Raw genomic sequence first — 10,762 nt, forward strand, 5'->3', positions numbered from 1 at the left:
TTCACTTTCTGCCATAAAGGTGGTGTCATCTGCATATCTGAGGTTATTGATATTTTTCCCGGCAATCTTGATTCCAGTTTGTGCTTCATCCATCCCAGAGTTTCTCATGATGTACTCTGCAAATAGGTTAAATAAGCAGGGTAACAATTTACAGCCTTGACGTGCTCCTTTCCTGATTTGGAATTAGTCTGTTGTTCCATGTCCAGTTCTAACTGTTGCTTCCTGCCCTGCATACAGATTTCTCAAGAGGCAGGGCAGGTGGTCTGGTATTCCAATTTCTTTCAGAATTTTCCACAGTTTGTTGTGGTCCATACAGTCAAAGGCTTTGGCATAGTCAATAAAGCAGAAGTAGATATTTTTCTGGAACTCTCTTGCTTTTTCGATGATCCAGTGGATGTTGGCAATTTGATCTCTGGTTCGTCTGCCTCTTCTAAACCCAGCTTGAACATCTGGAAGTTCAAAGTTCACATACTGTTGAAGCCTGGCTTGGAGAATTTTGAGCATTATGTTACTAGCATGTGAGATGAGTGCAATTATGCGGTAGTTTGAGCATTCTTTGGTATTCCTTTGGATTGGAATGAAAACTGACTTTTTCCAGTCCTGGGGCCACTGTTGAATTTTCCAAACTTGCTGGCATATTGAGTTCAGCACTTTCACAGCATCATCTTTTAGGATTTGAAATAGCTCAATGGAAATTCCATCACCTCCACTAGCTTTGTTCGTTGTGATGCTTCTAAGGCCCACTTGACTTGGCATTCCAGGATGTTGGGCTGAGCACACCATTGTGATTATCTGGGTCGTGAAGATCTTTTTTGTACGGTTCTTCTGTATATTCTTGCCACTTCTTCTTAATATCTTCTGCTTCTGTTAGGTCCATACAATTTCTATCCTTTATTGAGCCCATCTTGGCATGAAATGTTCCCTTGGTGTCTCTCATTTTCTTAAAGAGATCTCTAGTCTTATATCTATACTTATTTAGCTATCTGCTAAGTGATTGAAATATTCTTAGATGGCTTATCTATTTTTGTGGCTATATGTTCTAAATAGTCGTTGAGTGTGTATATGAGAGCTCTCTATGTACTTTGCTGAATTCTTACATTGATTGTGGTAGTTTTTCAATTGACTTGGTGCTATTTACAGGAGTGCTCTCAAGTAATTGACCAAGAGTGATTATTTTACTTCTTTCCTATGTTTGGATTAGTAATTTTTCATTTCCATTTATCTCACTGCATTGTATCTACAATGAAGGCATTTTAAGTTAAAGAGTAAATATATTTTTAGGGTCTCTTGGACCAAGTGTCAAGAGTGTTTATTCTAGCCCTTTTCTTGCCACTAATGGTTGCACAACCTTGAACATACCATTTCATCTCGGATTATTCTTTCAGTAGTCTTCGAGCACTTTGAGCTCTTGCACAAATATCAAGATCTTGCTATGCTGCAGGTTCTTTGAAAGGCACTATCTAAATCATATTTTTCTATACAGTGCTTTACATAGTGCTAAGTATACAGTAGACATTTTAAAATACATTAATTTATCAGTTTCTTGAGTCCTTGAATACTGGTTCAGTGCTACATAGTAAACCAGAAACTATAGAAGACTCTGGTAAATCACTGTTCAAATTTTTACAATAAAAGATTAAAAAGTACTTAGCTCAGATGGTAGAGAATCTGCCTGCAATGCAGGAGATCCGTGCTTGATCACTGGGTCAGAAACATCCTCTGAAGAAGGAAATGGCAACCCACCCCATGGGTTCTTGCCTGGGATATCCCATGGGCAGAAGAGTCTGGAGGGCGAAACTCCACGGGGTCACAAACAGTCAGACATGACTAAGCGACTAATACACAGACACACACACACACACACACACACACACACACACACACGTCAAGGATACAATGAAAATATGTCAGTGGGGGAGCTCATCATTGTTGATAGGTATGGTAAAGCTGCAGAGGCTGTCCAGTATAGCACAGTGATTAGGAGCATGGGCTTCGGAGTTAAAAGGCTGTGGTTTGGATTCAAATCCGGGTTTGCCAGTTGGTGGCTCTAGATCTAGGCAGTGTGTTTATTCTTGCCAGATGTTAAATTACCCCTGGATAATATGTCATAATAATTGTATCTACCTCATAGAATTGAGTTGATAGAGACTATGAATAATTAAGATGGCAGGCCACAAGCATGAATAGAAGCAGAAATAAGGCATAACATAATTGAATGGCTAAGGCTACAAAATCCGAGGTGTTGATGTTCCTGTTTCTTTCTTCAGTAAATGACACTGAGGAAATTGGAGAGCTAAATGGTATCAACATTACAACTCCATCAAAGCCCAGCTGGCGTCTCTTGAACCTCAGTGCAACTACCAAGTACAAATTCTACTTGAGGGCTTGCACTTCAAAGGGCTGTGGAAAACCAATCACCGAGGAGAGTGCTACATTAGGAGAGGGGAGTAAGTACCGGAGGTTTATGCATGCTCCGTTTTAAACTGCTCTGAAAGGAAGGCACCATGGTAGTCACTATAAATCAGAAGTGATTGTGCTCTCAATCTGTCTGGCCTTCTGTTTTCCACTGATGTACAGAATTTATTTTTCTTGTTTCTAAAGTTCACATTGACTCAATTTATGGATTTCAGCACAACAGTAATCAAACTATAGCCTCAGTGTATATAAGGTCAGGAACTATAATTTTAATTAAAATAGGGGGCTATAAGGTCACAAAGTTAGTCATAAGGTTAGTAGAGCGGGTATTTTTCTTTTGGAAATGTTTCCACCCAGAAAAATGTTTGCCTCTTGCACTGGTAGACATTTTGCACCACTGATCTAACACATTTCACCTCCATGTCATGACTCATCTATACAGTGATTCATAAACCAATTTTATTTTACTGTCTACTGGATGATGCCAAGTAATTAGCTTGAAACTGGCTCATAACACTATCGTTTCATTTGTATAGTTCGCCTAATTCAATTTTACTTTTCTATTTTTTTTCCAACTCAGCCCATTTCCCTTCCAAAATTATTTCTCCGATTATGATTTTAGAAGTATTTTTACTAAGCTTTCTATGTTATCAACAGGGCATTAGGAGATAAAATAAGAAGGTAAAGCAAGAAAGGGAAGTGGATTGGGGGAAAGGATAGACATACTTTTAAGCTTAAAAAAGAGGGCCTTGCGTAGAATTCAAGTTGGTGAGACCTAGAGGGGTATTGGAGGCAGGCAAAAGGAAATGGGAGAGAGCAGGAAGGGAAAAATAAACAAGTCATTTATGTATCATGTACTACGCATCCACTGTTCTGGATGCTTTCCCAAATTTTAGATTAAATGAAAGGTAGAATCCATGGGAAAAAAGAGAAAATAGTAACAAAGAAACGTGAACAGTCTGTCATTTATATAAGACATATATTACAATGTGTTTCAGTTCATGAATCACTATGAAATGAATGTGTAAATGGTTATGCTGTGACCTTGGTCAGTTTGTTTCTTCCTCTCATTTTGTTCCTACTCAATGTAAATACTGAAGAGCTTATGTTTTCCTAAGAGTTCCTATATACTCAAAACTTTCTTTTATGGGGGAATGTGTATATATACATATGTATATATACACACACACATATCCAAAATAGTTTCTCTCAAAAACTCAAATTGTTCCCAAGGATGTATTGGACACCAAGTGAATTGAAGAACTTATTTACCTACTTTTAATGGTGACTGAAAACACTCCAGTAACTAAAAGGTTCTTGTTCCTCTAGAGTTCAAATGGTTAACAAGTGTCTGACACCAAGAAAATAAGTCAGTATAGTGGTAATCTAAATATGCAACAGTAGTAATTTCTAAAACAGAGTTTAAGGCCTGGGGAGGGTTACTTTTATTTAAGGACCAACAGTATATCAGAAATTCCTGGCGATTAGCAGCATGTAAGAAAAAAAAATCACAAAATTGTCTTACAATAGTCATGCATTCTCGTATATATAGAAATATTGGTAAATGTCGGCTTGGTTGCATTGACAAGTTGTTTTCATAGGGTGGAAAATGCTGTTTATGTGGCTATATAAATGATGCTATTCTCTTCTGCAAATTCAAACTATAACTAATGTACTTGAGCGTCTTATAGCATATTTCTTCATTCCCATGTGTCATGATTTGAAAGTGTTTCTTACTAGTATGTTTGTGCTCTTTTTCAGGATTCTGCAATGTCAGCTACTGTCCCCTTCCCCTGTTGACACTGAATTTTCTTCTATAGGCCTATATTGCCATATTTACAGAAAAAACAACTAGTCTTTTCCACTTGATTTCAGCATGATCTTTGGGGAAAAAATGAAAAAAATTTATCTTTCTATTGAGAATATCATCTTGCTATCACTAAATACTCTAAAAATGTTAACTTTTGTGCAAATTGGAATCTGTTTCTGAATCTTTCTTTTCTTTGCTCTGCCTGGATGGTCCATTTTAAGGTCATCTGGCATTAAATCAGAGAATGGGATTTGATACACAAGCATTTTTTTCCCCATCATTTTCTGGTTGTCACTCTGATTTTCAGGTGGCTTACATTCCATAATCTAAAAGGGAGGAAAATCGAGTTAATCAGAAATATTCTTTTTTGTGTTGTTACTGGTTGCAATAAAATCCTTGCTTTACTCTATTTTTCAAAAGCTTGTGCTATTTAATGGAACACTAAATTTCTGTTTTTCAAAGGCAAAATTAATTGTGTTTTGTTTCAAGTGTTCAATCTTGAAGGCTTTCTTCAACTAATATAACTGGTCTTATTTTTCTCACGGTGCCATTTTTAATGATGTCTTTGTGTTATCAGTAACTATATAATCAATTTTTACTCTGTGTTGAAAAGTTATACCTAAATTTTAACATGTGACACATTCTCATTTAAAGCCTTTAAACATTGTTAACATTTTATTGAGTTAATTCTTAGCAACATTATGGATCAACAGCAAAATTATTTTAGATATTTTGTTTTAATTTCTGATATTATATGTATATTTTAATTACACTTGTCATATTTTTATCTGCTATAATATTCTACAATTAATATATTGACATACATTTATTTTGAATTGTAAAGTTCTCAAACACTTCAAAAATTTCAATACATTTCATTTCAAAGTACCTATAAACCTGCACTTTTATGTAGCCTAAGTTTCTAGAAATTTCAAACAAACATTTAATATATGAACATATTATGCTATTCTATCAAGACTTATGAAAATGACCAAGGCAAGGAAGTAATGTAGATTAAAGGTTTTAATGCCATATGCTTTCAATCTAAGCCAAAATCTCCAAATCTGGTTCCTATGAGGTTTGTGAAAGTCCAAATTGCACAAAGTGACATTGTACAGTTTTTTGAAGTCTGTGTTTGGTTTTAAACCATTCATATGACCACGCAAATTTATAGCATCACTTCATCAACAAGTGTATCATTTTTAAAGGACATGAATTAAGTTCATATACTCCATTTCAGCACATTAAAAAAGAAAATCTTGAAATGTTGATTTTCTTCATCTTCTGATAATTCAGAACTGAGAAAAAAATGCTACAAATGGCTCTCATTCATCTCAAATAACAGTACTTTTTTGCTTTTCATGTCCTACTTTTCAGTGATTACAATTCATATGAATTAACTGTGTACATTTCTTAGGTAAAAGTGTCGGGAAGATATCAGAAGGAGTAAATCTTACTCAAAAGATTCACCCAGTAGAGGCATTTGAGCCGGGAGCTGAACATGTAGTTCGCCTTTTGACTAAGAATTGGGTTGATAACAATAGCATTTTTGAAGATGTAATTGAGACAAGAGGGAGAGGTGAGAAATGAGATTCTGTTTGGAGCCATCTTAGACAATACATCTATGCTCTGTAGATTATTTACTTTTACATACTTCCTATGTTGAAAATATGAAGTACATTGGCTGTAAAAACTATAGTGTCAATTTGTTTTGGCATAGCGTTTTAAAAGTATCGAAATGAACAATGTCTCACCAACATCCAGACTTACCTCTTAATTGTTTTTACCAGAGTAGTTGCGTAAAAATGTCTGCGGCTAATTAACATGTGTTAATAACAAAAACTAAAAGCAAACCCCCAGAATCTCCTTGGCAATCTGCATGTAACCAAGGCAGCTTGTGCTTTTGCCTGCTTGCTGCTGCTACTGTGTTCATCTTGATCTGTCTCTACTGTTTCTCTGGTTTTCATCCTAAGAGTCAAATGCAGTTTGAGAGGGCCCTTTCTGAACAATGAATTAACGATTTATCAGGATTCTCCTGATGAACTGTACTTCAAATCACATACCCTCTAGGGGCACTCCAAGGACAAAAGTGATGCTATTTTGTTTATTTAAAAATGATGTTTAATGTTCCCCAAAGGGGCTTAATGTCAAAGACTGTTTCCAGGACTCAGTGTGCTTCTCTTTGTACAACAGAATATGCTGGTCTGTACGATGACATCTCCACTCAAGGCTGGTTTATTGGACTGATGTGTGCAATTGCTCTACTCACACTAATATTGTTAACTGTTTGCTTTGTGAAGAGGAACAAAGGCGGAAAGTACTCAGGTAAAGCTGTTTCTTACTATGACTTTAAATTTTACCAAGTAAATTCTACTTACCTGTTTAGGACATCCCAGGTAGCTTAGATGGTACAGAATCTGCCTGGAATGCAGGAGACCTGGGTTTAATTCCAGGGTTGGGAAGATCCCCTGGTGGAGAAAATGGCAACCCACTCCAGTATTCTTGCCTGGAGAATACCATGGACCAAGGAGCCTGGCAGGTTACAGTCCATGGGGTCGCAAAGAATCAGACATGACTGAGCAATTAACTTTCACATTTTACATTTAATTTCTAGGAGACCTTCGTAAGAGACATCTTCAATTGTTTTAATTACACATTAAAGTCTATTTATATTAGTACATTAGTTAATATACTGTACTGAGAGGAAAAGAAAATTCCTCTAATAACTAACCAAAGGGTGTATGTATGATCAACAGAATTATTTCTAGGTAGTTACTTGTTTTATGAATGAAAGTATTTCACTTTTTAAAAATGAAATATTCATTTCTAGTATATCAAGTGTGGAGAAGGCAATGGCACCCCACTCCAGTTCTCTTGCCTGGAGAATCCCATGGACGGAGGAGCCTGGTAGGCTGAAGTCGATGGGGTCACTAAGAGTCGGGCACGACAGAGCGACTTCATTTTGACTTTTCACTTTCATGCATAGGAGAAGGAAATGGCAATCCACTCCAGTGTTCTTGCCTGGAGAATCCCAGGGCCAGGGGAGCCTGGTGGGCTGCCGTCTCTGGGGTCACACAGAGTCGGACATGACTGAAGCGACTTAGCAGCAGCAGTATATAAAATAGGCTCTAGAGAGGCATATAAATACTTCCATGCTTCTATTTTCTATCTGTAAAATATCACAGATGTTAGGGAGACTTGTTAGTAAATCACAACATATATTTTAACAGTATGCCTCTCTATAAATTCATGACCCAGAGATATTTTGCACTAGTACATTCTAATAGTACTGGGTTTACTAGTTAGCTGTGTTAACTTAACCATTGCTGGGGATGCATCCCTTATTCCTCTGATATATATCAGGTTTAATACCTCTTGAATTAATGGTACATAAAATATAAATAAAAATCATCCTAGTTAATACTTTAACTTCATTCAATTTGTAAAGAGACATAGCATTTCCCTTTGAGTATATGCCCAACAAATTGTCCTTTGTGAAGTGTTACCTTATCCAGATTCTGAAGGAGTTTCTTCAAACTGTGCTCTTAAACACAAGTCAGCATTTCACACTGCAGGAAAACCAAGAGAAATTCTCATCTCTCTGCAAGTAAGTAGTAAAAGGTGCCATGACAGGGGATTTTAGTTCGAATTTTCTGAGCACAAGGAGGCAACAATCTTCATGTTCTATATCCCACTGTTTAGAATAAATCTCATTTAACCTATGGTATTATAGACTTTAATATTCTGATTATTGAGGCAGTTTGGAGTAAGAAGAGAACAACGCAATGATAGACTTTTTAGTCCTTTAGTTTAACAACATCGATCTGATATCAGCCAATGACATTTTCAGGAAGTTTAGCATAGTAAATTGCTCAGTCGTGTCCGACTTTTTGCGACCCCACGGACTGTAGCCCACCAGGCTCCTCAGTCCATGGGATTTTCCAGGCAGGAATACTGGAGTGGGTTGCCATTTCCTTCTCCAGGGGAACTTCCTGACCCAGGGATAGAACCCGGGTCTCCCACATTGTAGGCAGATGCTTTACCGTCTGAGCCACAAGGGAAGCACAGTGAAATGTACATGCAGTAATTTGGTCTTCATTGAGCGACTGTAACTACGTTTGACTCTTTCATTAAGACATGTTGCCCACATAATACTGAATTCATGTATAACTGCACCAGGCTGTAACGCTGGTAACAAAGAGGTGAAAGATGAGTGAATAGGTACAGACATCAAACACTTGACTTATTAACAGTGCTTTGAAGATATATGTCTTTGAAAGTGACTCGTATTACTCCTCTACCTGTGTGTGTGTTTAGTGAAAGAAAAGGAGGATCTTCACCCAGACCCTGAAGTTCAGTCAGCGAAAGATGAAACCTTTGGAGAATACAGGTAAACATTACACTCCATTTAAAAATGCATCAAAGCATATATCCATCAGGTTAAATAAACTTTAAAATATATTAAAAAAGCATTTCTACTTAAAGCTTACAGGACTACATTTTAACACCCTTATAAAGAATAGTAATACAAGTGATTGATAGCAACTAGATGTCTGTGTGAAGAGGTGTAACTGCTATCTAGGTAGACTCTGTGTGCTTGGACAATTTCCTTGAAAGGTGTTATTCACAGGACAGTATTGTTATTTAGAGATTATCTATATAAAATAGATAAAATATCTTGTAGTCACTCCTCACCGTAGCCACTGTGAACTCAGGTTGTATTCAGTGTATACGCATAAACGTGTATTTTGTGTACCTGCGGTGTGGACCTACAAAGGTGTGTAAGTCACAAAACATGTCCTCAAGATGAACCTAGTCTGTGGGGAGGGGGGGAATTATCTATGCAAATGATTGCAATTAATTAAAGAGAATAAGAGCAAAAAAGGGAGCAACTATTGCTGTCTAAGATGAGCTCTGGTAAGAGTTCATCCAAAGAAGGTTGAGACAGTCTTTAAAGGATGAAAAAGATTGTGTCAGTCTTAACCCCTGGACCAAACTTACACAAGTGTGCCAAAATGGGAGAAACTGCAGGAAATCTGGTAGGAGGTAAGTACCTCTTGAGGGTGTGTTACCCTTCTCACTCTCTTGTTGTCAGTGTGCATCTTCACCTTCCCATCACCCTCTTCTTGACTTACCTGTTCCTGTTGAGGACTCTGTTGTTTTCAGTCAGATGCTCTGTATACTGCAGCCAAGGGAGCTGTTGCAGTTTCCAAGCATATACGACCATTAGCACACACGACCAGGATCCATATTACAGAGCAGACTCAGTTGGCTCTGACTGGCCCCTGCCCTGGATCCATTATTATAAACAGAGATGTGGAATATTCTCATTAGCTCTCCTGCATTAACTTATGTGGGCTTCCCAGGTTGCTCAGATGGTAAAGAATCTGCCTGCCAATGCAGGAGATGTGGGTTCAGTCCCTGGGTTGGGAGGATCCCTGGAGAAGGAAATGACAACCCATTCCAGTATTCTTGCCTAGAATTCCATGGACAGAGGAGCCCAGTAAGCTACAGTCCATGGGGTTGCAAAAGAATCAGACACGACTGAGAGACTAAGCACACACGCGCGCGCGCGCACACACACACACACTAACCAATGTACATCTGAACCTCATGGTAAGCTCTCCTTGCCTCTATGCTTATTTTTCTTTCCTCCATTTAGTAAACACTCTTTTACTTTGATTCAGTTCAGTTCAGTCACTCAGTCGTGTCTGACTCTCTGCGACCCCATGAATCGCAGCACGCCAGGCCTCCCTGTCCATAACCAACTCCCGGAGTTCACTCAGACTCACGTCCATCGAGCCAGTGATACCATCCAGCCATCTCATCCTCTGTCGTCCCCTTCTCCTCCTGCCCCCAATCCCTCCCAGCATCAGAGTCTTTTCCAATGAGTCAGCTCTGCGCATGAGGTGGGCAAAGTACTGGAGTTTCAGCTTCAGCATCAGTCCTTCCAATGAACACTCAGGACTGATTTCCTTTAGGATTGACTGGTTTGATCTCCTTATAGTCCAAGGGACTCTCAAGAGTCTTCTCCAACACCACAGTTCAAAAGCATCAATTCTTCGGTGCTCGGCTTTCTTCACAGTCCAACTCTTACGTCCATACGTGAGCACTGGAAAAACCATAGCCTTGACTAGATGGACCTTTGTTGGCAAAGTAATGTCTCTGCTTTTGAATATGCTATCTGGGTTGGTCATAACTTTCCCTCCAAGGAGTGTCTTTTAATTTCATGGCTGCAATCACCATCTGTGGTGATTTTGGAGCCCAAAAGTCTGCCACTGTTTCCACTGTTTCCCCATCTATTTCCCATGAAGTGATGGGACCAGAAGCCATGATGTTCGTTTTCTGAGTGCTGAGCTTTAAGCCAACTTTTTCACTCTCCTCTTTCACTTTCATCAACAGGCTTTTGAGTTCCTCTTCACTTTCTGCCATAAGGGTGGTGTCATCTGCATATCTGAGGTTCTTGATATTTCTCCCCACAATCTTGATTCCAGCTTGTGCTTCTTCCAGCCCAGCATTTCTCATGATGTACTCTGC

General features: G+C 38.4%; 1 protein-coding gene across 12 annotated transcripts in view; it reads left to right on the forward strand.

Moving 5' to 3' along the window:
• The window catches only part of CHL1 (cell adhesion molecule L1-like), a 356,522-nt gene that overhangs the window by 340,540 nt on the left and 5,220 nt on the right, over nucleotides 1-10,762 (forward strand). For 11 of the 12 annotated variants that reach the window (XM_010862011.1, XM_010862008.1, XM_010862019.1 and 8 more), the window contains 4 exons: nucleotides 2,268-2,447; nucleotides 5,643-5,804; nucleotides 6,419-6,550; nucleotides 8,543-8,615. In XM_010862011.1, coding sequence (XP_010860313.1) covers nucleotides 2,268-2,447; nucleotides 5,643-5,804; nucleotides 6,419-6,550; nucleotides 8,543-8,615 — 547 coding nt within the window. The remainder of the gene's footprint in view (nucleotides 1-2,267; nucleotides 2,448-5,642; nucleotides 5,805-6,418; nucleotides 6,551-8,542; nucleotides 8,616-10,762) is intronic. The other variant, XM_010862020.1, reaches the window with a different exon arrangement.

The sequence above is a fragment of the Bison bison genome, unplaced genomic scaffold (genome assembly GCF_000754665.1).
Source record: "Bison bison bison isolate TAMUID 2011002044 unplaced genomic scaffold, Bison_UMD1.0 scf7180017864474, whole genome shotgun sequence".
Classification (NCBI taxonomy): domain Eukaryota; kingdom Metazoa; phylum Chordata; class Mammalia; order Artiodactyla; family Bovidae; genus Bison; species Bison bison.